The sequence below is a fragment of the Carcharhinus amblyrhynchos genome, unplaced genomic scaffold (assembly GCF_965287045.1).
Source record: "Carcharhinus amblyrhynchos unplaced genomic scaffold, sCarAmb.v2.hapA chromosome_186, whole genome shotgun sequence".
NCBI classification, from domain to species: Eukaryota; Metazoa; Chordata; class Chondrichthyes; order Carcharhiniformes; family Carcharhinidae; genus Carcharhinus; species Carcharhinus amblyrhynchos.
Genome location: NW_027649926.1, coordinates 40,001 through 53,950, shown reverse-complemented (window position 1 = coordinate 53,950; position 13,950 = coordinate 40,001). Strand labels below are relative to the sequence as shown.

Genomic DNA, 13,950 nt, shown 5'->3' with positions numbered 1-13,950 from the left:
ATTAGTTTGTGTCAGTCTTTTTCTCTTTACATATCTATGGAAACTTTTACAGTGAGTTTTTAAGTTCCCTGTTAGCTTATTTCATACTCAATTTTTCCCGTCTTAATCAATCCCTTGGTCCTCCTTTACTGGATTTTAAAGCTTCTAATCCTCAGACCTATTGCTTTTCCTTGCCATTTTCTATGCTTCTTCCTTGAATCAGATAGTATCTCTAATTTCCCTTTTAAGCCACAGTTTGGCCACAATTCCCTTACCACTCTTCCGCCAAACAGGAATAAACAATTTCTGGAGTTCACCTATTTGTTCTTTCAATGCCTGCCTTTGGGCCACTGTCTTTCCTTTCCCAGTCCATCATGGCCAATTCATGCCTCATAACATCATGGTTCCCTTTATTGAGATTCAGGATCCTGGTCTCAAAATCAACTACATCATTATCCACCTTGACAAAGAATTCAATCATATTATGGTCACTCATCCTCAAGGGTTCTCTCACAACTAGACAGCCAACTAATCCTTTTTCATTGCCCAACACACAGTCCAAAATGGCCAATCCTTTGTTGATTCCTCAACGTACTGCTCCAGAAAACCATCCCGTATGCACTCCAGAAATTCTTTCTCTATTGTACTGTGACTAATTTGATTCTCCCAATCTGTATGCAGATTAAAATCACCCATAATCACAGATGTTCCTTTAACACTCGCATCTCTGATTTCCTGTCTAATGCTTTTCCCAACATTACCTCTACAGTTTGGTATACCACCCCCATCAAAGGTTTGCAGCTCCTTGTTGTTTCTTAATTCGATCCATACAGATTCCACATCATTTATGCTAATATCTTTCTTCAATATCGTATGAAGTTTGATTCATAAAACATGAACAAACAAGTAAGAAACAATGATATGAAACCGTGCATTTACATTTAAATATTATTATCTTTTCTCCAACTCCTTGAGATTACAGACGACATTAGGCTCACTGGTCTATAGTTCCCCAGTTTCTCTCTACCTCCCTGTTTGAATAGCAGGCTTACATTACCTACCCTCCAATCGGTAGGAGGCAGCCCAGAGTCCAAAGAATTTTGGAAAATAACCACCAATGAATCTACTATTTCCAAGGCGACTTCCTTAAGTACTCTGGGATGAAGATTATCAGCACCGGGAGATTAATCCATCTTTAATCCCATCAATTTCCTCAAAACCATTTCTCTACTAATGCTGATTTCTTCCAGTTTCTCATGAAAACAAGTTTCTCTCAGCACGTCTGGTACTTTGCTTCAGTCTTCACAAAGAAAGACATGAATAAAGAACAAATTTAATTCCTCGGCCATTTCTTTATTCCCTGTTACGTATGCTCCCGTTTCTGTAAGGGACCTACATTAGTTTGTGTCAGTCTTTTTCTCTTTATGTATCTATGGAAACTTTTACAGTCAGTTTTTAAGTTCCCCGCTAGCTTACTTTCATACATTATTCTTCCCTTCTTAATCAATCCCTTGGTCCTCCTTTGCTGAATTTTAAAGCTTCCAATCCTCAGACCTATTGCTTTTCCTTGCCAATTAGTATCAGATTCAAGGAAGAAGCATGCAATCTCTAATTTTTCTTGTAAGCCATGGTTTGACCACAATTCCCTTACCACTCTTGTGCCTAACAGGAATAAACAACTTCTGAAGTTCATCTATTCGTTCTTTAAATGCCTGCCATTATCTCTCCACCATCTTTCCCTCAGTAACGGTTCCCAGTCCATCATGGCCAATTGGTGCCTCGTACCATCACAGTTCCCTTTATTGAGATTCAGGACCCTGGTCTCAGAATCAACTACGTCACTATCCACCTGGACAAAGAATTCTACCATATTATGGTCACTCATCCTCAAGGGTTCTCTCACAACTAATCCTTTCTCATTGCACACAGTCCAAGGTGGCCTGCTCCCTTATTGGTTCCTCAACGTATTGCTCCAGAAAATCATCCCATATGCACTCCAGAAATTCTTTCTCTATTCTCCCAATCTATATGCAGATTAAAGTCACCCATAATCACAGATGTTCCTTTAATACTCGCATCTCTGATTTCCTGTCTAATGTTGCTCCCAACGTTATTTACCATTGCAGTTTGGTGGTCTGTCGACTATCCCCATCAATGTTTTTCGCTCCTTCTTGTTTCCTAACTCAATTCTATGACAGTACTTTTTGAATCCACATGGTGTCCCAGCTAGAAGGGAAGCAGACATGGGAACACTTTTTTGGCATCAGAATATTAACAACTATCGCTTTGTCCAAATCATTTCTATAAATTATAAAGCTCGGAGGCCCTGGCACAGATCTCTTTGGAACAGCACTCACCACACCCACTGACTAGAAAACTTTCCACCTACCCTCTATTTCCCTGTTAGCCAGCTGATCTTCGATCCATACCAATGTTATCCCCAATACCAGGGGTGGCTTAACCATGGCTCACAAGATGTGTACAGCACTGTTGTTTTGCTGTGAAAATGGTTTGTTGTGCTTTGGAAGTATGTAGGATTGAACCAGAGAGCAGGTAGCAGCATGCGGAGGAGAGAGGAGGCTAAGAAAATTAACAAGCTGAAGAAAATGGCCAGAGGTAACACAAAGCACTTATCGGTAACACATCAGCAATGAAAGGAACATCTTGTTCATGTAAAGGAAACGTAGTTCATTAACTGCAACAAACTATGTAGCAAAATAGTTATTTCAATATCGGTCTGGCTGAAGGGAGATTAAACATATTATAATTGTATCTTTTTTAGTTTTCTGATTTTATTCTTCTGACAATATCATCAAGGAGAGACCCAATTTTTATTATAAATGTTCAGAGGGCCATTTTAATCAAACACTTCCGTGCACTGTCACTGCTGCTTTAATCTATAAAACCCAAATTTGATTCAACCAGACAATAACTTTTTAAAAAAATATCTGCAGCAAGGAGAAATTACCACAGCATCTTTTAAAGTTCTGTTGAGTTTACAGAGCTCACTTCCTCAATGTGAAGTATTTGGGAATTGTGTAAAGAATACAAACAGAAACAATCAAACCTTTGTTGGAAAATACACCCCCACAAACTGAAACCTGCCATCTTGGTCAGAGTAATCTGATCGTACAATCTCATATTCCAAACTATTCTAATGATTTAAGATATGAATTGTTACAATGACTTTTATTGACAGTACAGAGTAGTCACTGAGATTAAATATTTCTATAGCCATGTGACTCATATGACCTAATGTAGGAGCACTGGGAAACTACTAGAGATCACGCTTCAAGGCTGGAAGGAATCATTGATAGAATTGATGGAAGGCTATTCGGTCCATCACACCTGCACCGAGTCTGAAAGAACATTTTATCCAGGCCTTATCCCTGTAGCTCCACATATTACCCAGCTACTTCCTACAATCAAACCTGTGCCCCTGGCTGTGAGACAGCAATACTAACCACTGTGCCACCATCTTAATAAAGCTCTATTTCTGCCCCCTTCCCATCCCATCTTGTCCACCTACTTACCAATTTAAATCCAGCACTGTTATGTCTTTTGTAGTTCTGCACACAAGGCTGTGTGACCTTCAGCTGCCACTTTCTCTGGCTCCCTAACCCACTTCCTTGCTGACCCTCTAACTTGCAGCTGGTCTGGAGAGAGAGGAAACAGTTTAAAACAGAACAAGAATCTACTGCATCCAGATGCAGATACTTCTGATTTAAATAAGTTGTTATTCATGTCACAAGTATATTTACATTAACACTGCAATGAAGTTACTGTGAAAATCTCCTAGTCACCACAGTACGGTGCCTGTTAAGATACATTGAGGGAGAATTTAGTGTGGCAACACCCTTCCTGTAATCCAGTGATAAATTTCCTCTGCATCCAAGCCCGTGCTGTACCTGTCCTGAGAGTGTTTGATGGGGACAGTGTAGAGGGAGCTTTACTCTGTATCTAACCCCATGCTGTACCTGTCCTGGGAGTGTTTGATGGGGACAGTGTAGAGGGAGCTTTACTCTGTATCTAACCCCATGCTGTACCTGTCCTGGGAGTGTTTGATGGGGACAGTGTAGAGGGAGCTTTACTCTGTATGTAACCCTGTGCTGTACCTGTCCTGGGAGGGTTTGATGGGGGACAGTGTAGAGGGAGCTTTACTCTGTATGTAACCCTGTGCTGTACCTGTCCTGGGAGTGTTTGATGGGGGGACAGTGTAGAGGGAGCTTTACTCTGTATGTAACCCTGTGCTGTACCTGTCCTGGGAGGGTTTGATGGGGGACAGTGTAGAGGGAGCTTTACTCTATATCTAATCATGTGTTTTACTTACCTTGGAGCAGTGTAGAGGCTGCTCGGAGTTTAATTTATGCTCCATCCAGTAGCCTCAACGCCACATGCGCCTATCTATTAAGAACTTTTGCCTTTCCCCAGTATTGGTTGCTCTTTAAGGCTTCAGATTATTATATTTTACTGCTCTACGTGGACTTGGTTGGTGGATTTCCCTCCCTTCCAAGCACAATGAGCAAGATGGAAATATCTAGAAATGGGCGCTGTTTGTGATGTTGGGAAATAATTTTAAAAAATCAGCAGTATGCTTCTTTTCAGTTTATTGTTTATTCTGGAAAAAGAGAAATCAGAAAATATGGAATTTACCATAGTACAAAAACAGCCCTTAGATGACATTCAAGTTGTGGTTTATATTCACAGCATGAGAAAAAGCAGAGCTTTTGTGAGATTTCTGCTGTTGATGAATTCTGAAAATAATGTGACTCATACATTTCTGTACAAAGGTTTTACAGTTCAGCTTGAAGATATCATACCTCATACAGTATTGCACAGTGAAACCACAGCACTGTGCAACAACCCCAAATTAGAAGTGCAGAGTCACAATAACCTCAACACTGGTTGACAGCTTTTTCATAAATGCTCAAGGATATTGTTAGATAGAAGAAATTTGAAAAAGGACATCTGCACCAGCTGCCAACCAGGAGGGTTCTGGGTTTGACCCCAGTCTGTGCAAACTTATTAACGCTGTGATATCACAAGGATCCAGTGATCAGTCTCAAGTTGTTGTAAATTGGGCACAGCTAGAAAACAGGGAGAAACACTTGGGGAGAACTGCACATTGTACAAAGATATAACATTTGATTATTTTGGGAATTAACAAAAAGTCTGATGGTCACCTCCATCTAGATTAATGTCTTTGCTCATTGTTAAGCTATTCTTATAACCTGTAAAGCTGCCGGTCAGTGGTTTTACTATGTGTTCAGTTCTTCAAAAACAAGCACACATTTCAATACACAATTATAAAATCCCAGAGTTAGGACATGTCAAAGTTAACCCGAAAATTATCCCAAAGGCTAATTAGGAGACCAAAGCTTTGTTCCCGTGTACTTTTAAACAAAGACACAAGTTTGGACCATTGATTAAGAGGAGTGAATCCTGACTGGGGCAGGTTCAACAGCAAGGCACTATATGCAGAGGCCAAAGCACATGCAGGGCAGGAAGCAACACACCACAGGGCAAAGCACTGCAGCCTAAAACTACTTTCACAAGTCAGAACCAGCACCAAGAATGAAGACCACAGAGGGCCTGGCTCAAGGAATCTCCAACAGTTAAAAATACACAAATAGAATTCAACAGGAACAAAATTCATTGCTCCTGAGATGTTAACAGGAGTAATATCAGTTCACATTTTTATATAAAGAAAGATAAGGCAATTGAAAGAAGTCTTAGACGCAAACACAATTTTGGAGCAACAACAGACCAGAAATAAATTGATGCAGACTGGGTCCCGTTACTAATAAAAATGACAACTGGGTTCTACCTCCCACCCTCTAGAGATTTCCCAGTCTAAAAATTATAGACTATGTGGTTTAGTGGGATGCATAAATTTTATAGGGAATACTGGTCTGCAATCATTCTGCACATATAAAAGTTATTATTTTTGCATCAACTATCATATGAAAGGGGTTAAACTGAGTTCACTGATCTGAATCAAGTTAACACAAAAGTTAAAGGCATCAGGAAGAGACATTGAGTGTTTAATTAATAGCAATGTATGGGTGTACCTGAAAAAATCTGTTTAGCTCTGAATGCTCAAATATTGAAGCAATCAAGCACAGAGCTATTCCTTGTTCATGTTTCATTACGCTAAAGTCAATTTGTTGCATACAAAAAGAAATAATTCAATTCCCAAGAGAGGTGTCCATGGCCAAGCCAGTGTCCGAAGGGAATAAAAAGCCTTGTGTTGGGTTCCTAAATAATAAAAACATTTAAAATGGCAGATTCACCGCTGTTAGACAGGGTGAACATTTCTGCACTAAGGCAGCATCTACATAACCACCATTATGATACACTGAACTAAACAGATTGTTTCCATCCCTTTCCCACCACTACAAACCCCTCCGCAGAAAACAAAATGCCCAACTCAGTTCCAGCTCAATGAGAAAGCCCCATGACTGAACCTCATCCCATTAGGCCTCTCCATTAACCAGTAAGAGTCGAGTCTTCTTGGCCTTTAGTGCACTCCATGCCTATCCCAGGAAGGTGTGTGTGATCAAAGGGCACCCACTACTTGTGAGTCCCAAACCCAGCACACTCTGGGTTCCAGGATCAGCAGGATATGTATCTGATTACAGGTCACAGAAGGATAAGCTGTAGGCAATGGATTCAGAGGCTGCTTTTCACAGACAAGTGCAAATTCTGGTATCGCACCTCATTCTGATCCATGTGGAAATTAATAATCAAGATTCCACTATTAAAATCCACATTTACACAGCAGCAAAAACAAGCTTTGCTGGGAAGATGGTTCAGAGACAGAATGTCTTTTTCTTTGACTATTGCCAACATTTACTGAAAAAGGGGGAGATGGCAGCTCTGACAATGCTGCATATCTGTAGTACTGGAGTGTCTGAATGGGGGTTTAAACCATAGTTTTCAGTTCCACAAGCTAAAGCATCACTGAGGCAAGAAACCAAGAAATGGTCATCTGGAATAGGCACCAATTGCCCTGGGAGGGGACAGTGCATTTCCGGGGGGCGGGGGGGCTGCCCGGGAGGGGACAGAGCACCAGTGTACGGACTATTCCAGAGGGGGACAGTACACTGGGAGCTGCAAGCTGCCCCAGCAGGGGACAGTGCTGTGGGGTATGGACCATTCCAGGAAGGGATAGTGCACTGGGGGCAGGGGAAGAGCATATGGGATGTCCGAGGAGGGGACAGTGCACTGGGAGGGGTTTGAGCTGCCCCAGAAGGGGATAGTGCTTTGGGGTATAGACTGTTCCGGGAGGGGACAGTGCACTGGAGGGGTACGAGCTGCCCCGGGATGAACAAATGTCTTTACAGGTAACCGAGAGCTCAGAGTTGTCACTGATTCAATCCCACTACCTTCTCCTGTTATTTGGATATTTCTCTTGCATCAGCTGCCTGCACTGGTGAAACAAACCAACTATTTCTTCGTATGTTTGACGTCTAAGCTGTAATTACCCCCCCCCAGTGACCATTACATTTGGCTGGAGAGAGATGCCATAGATCCCCCAGTGACCGTTACAACCCTCCCCTTTCCCCAGTGATCCAATCCAATGCAGAAAAGGTAGATGTATTTTCACAATTTCCCACCATTGTAATTCCACCCACCTCCGTGTTAAGCCCCCTTCTCCTGACCATGGATGCACAGCAGTTGGAAAATGTACTGGCTCCAACTCCAGGCTATGTGTGTTGGGATAGGCTATGGACTTTTCTCTCAACAATAGGCCACATGATATCGTGGAGAGCACAGAGCTGGGTGCAATAGGACGAGAGGCAGGGAACCAGCAGCTTGTGGGGAGAGGGGGAGTGGGACAGAGTCAGGCACTTCCTTTACTCCACCAGGCAACATTTTTACTTCACTTTTAAAAGTCTTAGCTACAAGGCTAAGGAGCAGACGATACCATGTCCTAATACTGGGTTAATTCAATCTCATTCTTGTCCTATACTGTGACTAAAAGAAAATCCAGAAAGATGCCAGCACACTATTACTGCACTCGGGCAGACAAGTGGCAGATGGAATTTAATACAGAGAAGTTTAAAGTGATACATTTTGGCAGAAAGGGAAGAGAGAGAGAGACAGACTCAATGGCACAATTCTAAAGAGAGCAAGGGGTGCGTGTGCAGAAATCTTCGAAGGCAGCAGGCATATTGGGAGAGTACTTAGATCTTGCATTCCAGAAATACAAGTATTCAGCGCTCAATTTTGCTGTCTGGCGTGGCCACAGCTAGAATTCTGATCACCACTCTTTAGGAAGGATGTGAAGGTGTTGAGGAAATTTACCAGAACGGTTCTTGGCTGAGGGATTTTAGTTACAAGGTTAGGTTAGAGAAGATGGGCTTGTTCTCCTTGGAGCAAAGGAAGTTGAGGGGGGGATGTGATAGAGGTGTAAGAGATTAAGACAGGTTTAGATAAGACAACGAAAAACTGTCCCCATTAATAATTATTTGTGGATTAAAGGAAACAGATTTCAGGTTATGGGGTAGGAGGGGAGGCTCCATTTCTTTATAAAATGAGCAGTAATGACCTGGAACTCACTGCTTGTGAGGGTGGTGGAGACAGATGGAGACCATCATATCATATAAAGTAGGATTGACGGGGCTGATTACATTGGTCTAGAGAGAGCTAGCATAGACACAATAGGCTGAGTGGCCTCCAACTGCTGTAATGGTTATATTCAAGTAAATGAACCCTTCAACAATAAAGTATAAAATTCTCATTTGTTCTCAGTTTCTGGAATGTCACAGCCAGGTTAAAAAAACTTCACCACTGGCAAAGGTTTTTGTCAATATAATCTGTAAAAGATACTAGCCAGTGGGCAAGTGGTCCACTCACAGATACAGCCTGACTAATCCTCACACTCCGGATCACATCACCAACCTGTGCAAGAGCTAAAAGGGCATGTGACGTGCATCACGTTGCAATACAAGATCCCTTTACGCTTACCTGCTTTCCAAGATAGTGCCCTCACGTTGTACAACTGCACAGCAACTTAACACTGCCTGAAATAAGCAGCAGAATACGGAGCGTTTGAATTTAAAGCAACAGAAATGGGTCCTGTTGATGTGAAACTGGGACATCTCAACTGCAGCTGAGTCGCAATATCAGCTGTCTCAATATGCCTTAAATAACGCAATTTATCAATGTACAATCAGCATTTGTATACTGCTCCACATACAAACATCAATCTTTACCTATTATAAAGTGACTTTACCACATTCAGTGCCCTCTACAGATGAAAAAAAAGCACAGAATGCTGGAGAACTGGAAGCTAAAACTGATTCTGCGCCCTGCATCTACCTTCTCTTCCACTTCCACCCAGACAGAGCATGTGCAGTTTCAGATTAAGTCACAACCAAAGATATTCATTACACAGTACAAAAATACCATCTCCTCCACATAGTGAGGAACCCCCCCATTCCCCCAGCAGGGAACCCCTCAATCAGAGTACCCCACTCTCCCAGCAGGGAACCCCTCAGAGAGTACCCCACTTCCCAGTTGCCTAGTTGGTGAGAAACTGGAATCTGCTCCTGTCCCTTGTTGAGGAGATGGTCCAAGGCTGTTTGAGCCGCTCTCAGCAGGGTCCCTTCACAATAATGTCTTTTCCGCTGCTGCTCCCCTGGGCTCTCAGCTTTGCTCTAGGAAGATTTCCACTGCACCACCACCAGAGTGGTGATGACACCCAGAGTAAAGATCGCAATGGCCTGCCAGGTTGGTGTGCCCAGGAGAGCTTCCTGTGAAAGAAAGTGACCAAAAATGAGTTCGACAAAATGGAGGAAGAATTTCCATTTCACCTGATGCTAAATTGTTCAGACAAGTTATTTCTGGGACAGCAGCCACTAGACTGCCAGTAATCTCAGCACCAACGAGCTATTTAACTGGAGCTACAATCAGCTTTTTCTAACTGGGTAACAGTGCAGACAGCTCACAGTATCTGTGTGAGATAATTAGCTGATCAGAAGGTCGATAAGGTGAAGATTCCAGTCTCACATCCAGTCCTCCTTCAACTTACTTTCAATTTTACCACAATGCCCAGCATTCTGTTTGATTTATTAACTTAATGAGTTTATTTAGTAGATTCACACAGGAATGCTGCACTGTCAGATAGGTTATCGTCTAAATGAAATGTTAATTCAAGGCTGTCTGACCTTTTGGGTGGATATAAAAGAATCAACTGGATTATTTTAAAGAATCACAGGGAGCTCTGCTTTCTTTGCTGCCAGCCCCAATGACAGACAGATTTACAATGTCCAGTCACAGTCCACAGGGAACAATCCCAGTAAAAGGCTGGAGGTTTCAGTGGAGGGGCTAGTGCCTCAGTCTATTAGTAACCACACTGCAAGAAAAAACATCCACAGCACAACATCAGATCATTCCTGATCACTGAAATCCCACAGAGAGTTCTGAGCACTCACCCAACCCCCATGGTCCCGGATCCATCGCAAAATATTCTCCTGGATATATTCCATAGTCCAGCTGATTATAGTTTGGATCAGTTCCGGAATCTTCTGGCACATAGCCTAGAAATAATCATACATCATTTGTTAGACACACAACTTGAAGGGATAATTCAGGAAACTGCAACATGGCCCTTGTACAGGAACCCCTCTGTTCTGCAAACCAAGCTCAGACCTCAAGTAACAGGTACTTTGATAAGTGGACAGTAACAGGGTCCAGTGTGAAGTTTAGTAGGAAAGTGGAATGCTCTATTTGGAACTTTGACCATCTAAAAGGCACGCAGTTTGCTGCAAGTCACATCCATGCTATCCATTAGTGCACAGAACTGCAGGGTCGTCTGTGACTGAGGTGGAAATCACTCCGAGTGACCTGTCCTGGAGTCACTAACCCTCCAAATTGTTCTAGAGATTGCCAGAAACCCGAGAGTAAAATCATTGGAGCATTCATAATAACTGTCTTTGCATTTCCTTTGAACATTTTAGTTTATTTGGGAATACCAGAAATGTAAAAAGAGACTGTTTGGCCAATAGCCAAGAATTATAAGAAGATTGGAATTAGATAGGCTGAATAGGTTGAGACTTTTTCCCCCTGGATCATAGGAGGATGACCTTATAGAATCATAGAATCCTGACGGTGCAGAAGGAAGCCATTTGGCCCATTGAGTCTGCACCAACCACAATTCCACCCAGGTCCTACCCCCATAACTCCACATATTTACCCAACCAATCCCCTAACACTAGGGTCAATTTAACACGGACAATCAACCTAACCAGCACATCTTTGGACTGTGGGAGTAAACCGAAGCAGACACAAGGACAACGTGCAAACTCCACACAGCCAGTGACCCAAGCCGGGAACGAGCATGGGTCCCTGGTGACGTGAGGCAGCAGTGCTAACCATTAGTGTGAAGGGACCCTACTGAGAGAAGCTCGAACAGCCATGGACTATCTCCTCAACAAGTCTATGTGCCATCATGCTGCCCCTTACAGAGGTTTATAAAATCATGAGGGCGATAGATAAGGCGAATAGCCAAGATCTTTCCCCAGGGTAGGGGAGTCCAAAACAATAAGAACATAAGAAATAGGAGCAGGAGTCGGCCATCTAGGCCTTCGAGCCTGCCCCGCCATTCAATAAGATCATGGCTGATCTGAAGTGGATCAGTTCCACTTTCCCGCTTTCTCCCCATAACCCTTAATTCCCCTGTCTATCAGAAACCTATCTACCCGTGACTTAAATATATTTAGTGAGGTAGCCTCCACCACTTCAACAGGCAGAGAATTCCAGAGATTCACCACCCTTTGAGTGAAGAAGTTCCTCCTCAACTCTGTTCTAAACTGCGCCCCCCCTTATCTTGAGGCTGTGCCCCCTAGTCCTACTGTCCTTTCTGAGCGGGAAGAATCTCTCTACCCTATCCATCCATTTCATTATCTTATACGTCTCTATAAGATCCCCCTTCATCCTTCTAAACTCCAGCGAGTACAGACCCAGTCTATTTAGTCTGTCTTCATAGTCCAACCCCCTCATCTCCGGTATCAGCCTAGTGAACCTCCTCTGCACTCCCTCCAAGGCCAAAATATCCTTGTGCAAGTGCGGTGACCAAAACTGCACACAGTACTCCAGCTGCGGCCTCACAAGTACCCTGTACAGTTGCAGCAAGACCTCCCTGCTTTTATATTCTATCCCCCTCGCTATAAAGGCCAGCATCCCATTCACCTTCTCGATCACCTGCTGCACCTGCAGACTGGGTTTTTGCGACTCCTGCACAAGGACCCCCAGGTCCCTCTGCACCGTAGCATGCTGCAGCTTTTTGCCCTTTAAATAGATATACCTCCTACTATTATTTCTGCCAAAGTGGATGACCTCACATTTGCTAACATTATACTCCATCTGCCAGGTCCTCGCCCACTCGCTCAGCCTATCCAGATCCCTCTGCAGACTTTCCACACCCTCCACGCAATTTGCTTTTCCACTCATCTTCGTGTCATCAGCAAATTTCATCACCCTACACTCAGCCCCCTCCTCCAGATCATCTATATAAATGGTAAATAGCTGAGGTCCCAGCACCGATCCCTGTGGCACTCCACTAGTCACCAACCGCCAATCCGAATAGCACCCATTGATACCAACTCTCTGCCTCAAGAACATAGGTCTCTTTTAAATCCTTCCCCTCTCATCTTAAACCTAAGGGGCAACTTCTTCACACAAAAGATGGTGCGTGTATAAAATGAGTTGCCAGAGGAGGTGGTAGAGGCAGGTACAATTACAACATTTAAAAGACATTTGGACAGGTACATGGATAGAAAAGGTTCAGAGGGATATGGACCAAATGCAGGCAAATGGGACTAGCTCAGTGTAGGAAACCTGGTCGGCATGGACGAGTTGGGCTGAAGGGCCTGTTTCTGTGCTGTTTATCTCTATGATTCTATCCTCCGATCTGAGGGCCTACCTATCAGGTCACCAATTGGCAAAAGTGGGGTGTGGGGTGGGGGGGTGTGGGGTGGGGGGGTGGGGGCGGTGCAGCAGCAGCAACTGAAGGTCACATTTTGAAACTGCCCAGGTTCCACAACGCCAACATGCTCTGTTAATAATGATTTACCTGGTTAAAAGAATCTGGCACAGTCACTAACTGCACAATCAATTTAAATTTCCAGAGGCTGACAGCATTCTGGTAACGATCCAACACAGACAGGTTTAATAAAAAACCTCAGTCAGCCATGGCAGATGAGGAGTTCCCTGCAGCATCATAGTTTCTCCTGTTCACTCTTTACCCAAACAGAGACGAGGCAGTAAATCAGAGCTGGCTTCAACTGGGATAGACACAGATATGGAGAAACTCCCAACTTAAACTATTTCCCTCCAAATGTCAGTGTGTGTGAGCAAAGTAAAACAACAAACCGCACAGTACAACAGAGGAAAAGGGCACAGAAAATCACCAGAGATTCATTTCTCAAATAAACTCCTGATGTCATAAACAACAAAGCTCAAAAACAAGGTAATCCCACCACCCACACGCAGGCGCAGACATACACACACACACACACACAGGCGAAAACATACACACACACAGGCGCAGACATACACACACACACACACAGGCGCAGACATACACACACACACACAGGCGCAGACATACACACACACACACAGGCGCAGACACACACACACACACAGGCGAAAACATACACACACACACACACAGGCGCAGACATACACACACACACACACAGGCGCAGACATACACACACACACACAGGCGCAGACATACACACACACACACACACAGGCGCAGACATACACACACAGGCGCAGACATACACACACACACACAGGCGCAGACATACACACACACACACAGGCGCAGACACACACACACACACACACAGGCGCAGACACACACACACACACACACAGGCGCAGACACACACACACACACACACACAGGCGCAGACACACACACACACAGGTGCAGACACACACACACACAGG

The 13,950-nt window shown here is 43.7% G+C and overlaps 2 protein-coding genes across 2 annotated transcripts in view; both read right to left on the bottom strand.

The window, feature by feature from the left end:
- The window catches only part of LOC145338815 (uncharacterized), a 61,087-nt gene extending 56,733 nt beyond the window's left edge, over window positions 1–4,354 (bottom strand). The window contains exon 1 of the mRNA XM_080183226.1: window positions 4,310–4,354. Coding sequence (XP_080039352.1) covers window positions 4,310–4,354 — 45 coding nt within the window. The remainder of the gene's footprint in view (window positions 1–4,309) is intronic.
- Window positions 4,355–4,574: 220 nt separating this feature from the next.
- Window positions 4,575–13,950, bottom strand: part of LOC145338810 (apoptosis regulator BAX-like) — a 22,181-nt gene continuing 12,805 nt past the window's right edge. Inside the window, exons 5-6 of the mRNA XM_080183212.1 lie at window positions 10,422–10,526; window positions 4,575–9,740 (exon numbers count right to left, since the gene is read on the bottom strand). Of these exons, the coding sequence (XP_080039338.1) occupies window positions 9,645–9,740; window positions 10,422–10,526 (201 nt within the window). The 3' untranslated portion in view covers window positions 4,575–9,644. The remainder of the gene's footprint in view (window positions 9,741–10,421; window positions 10,527–13,950) is intronic.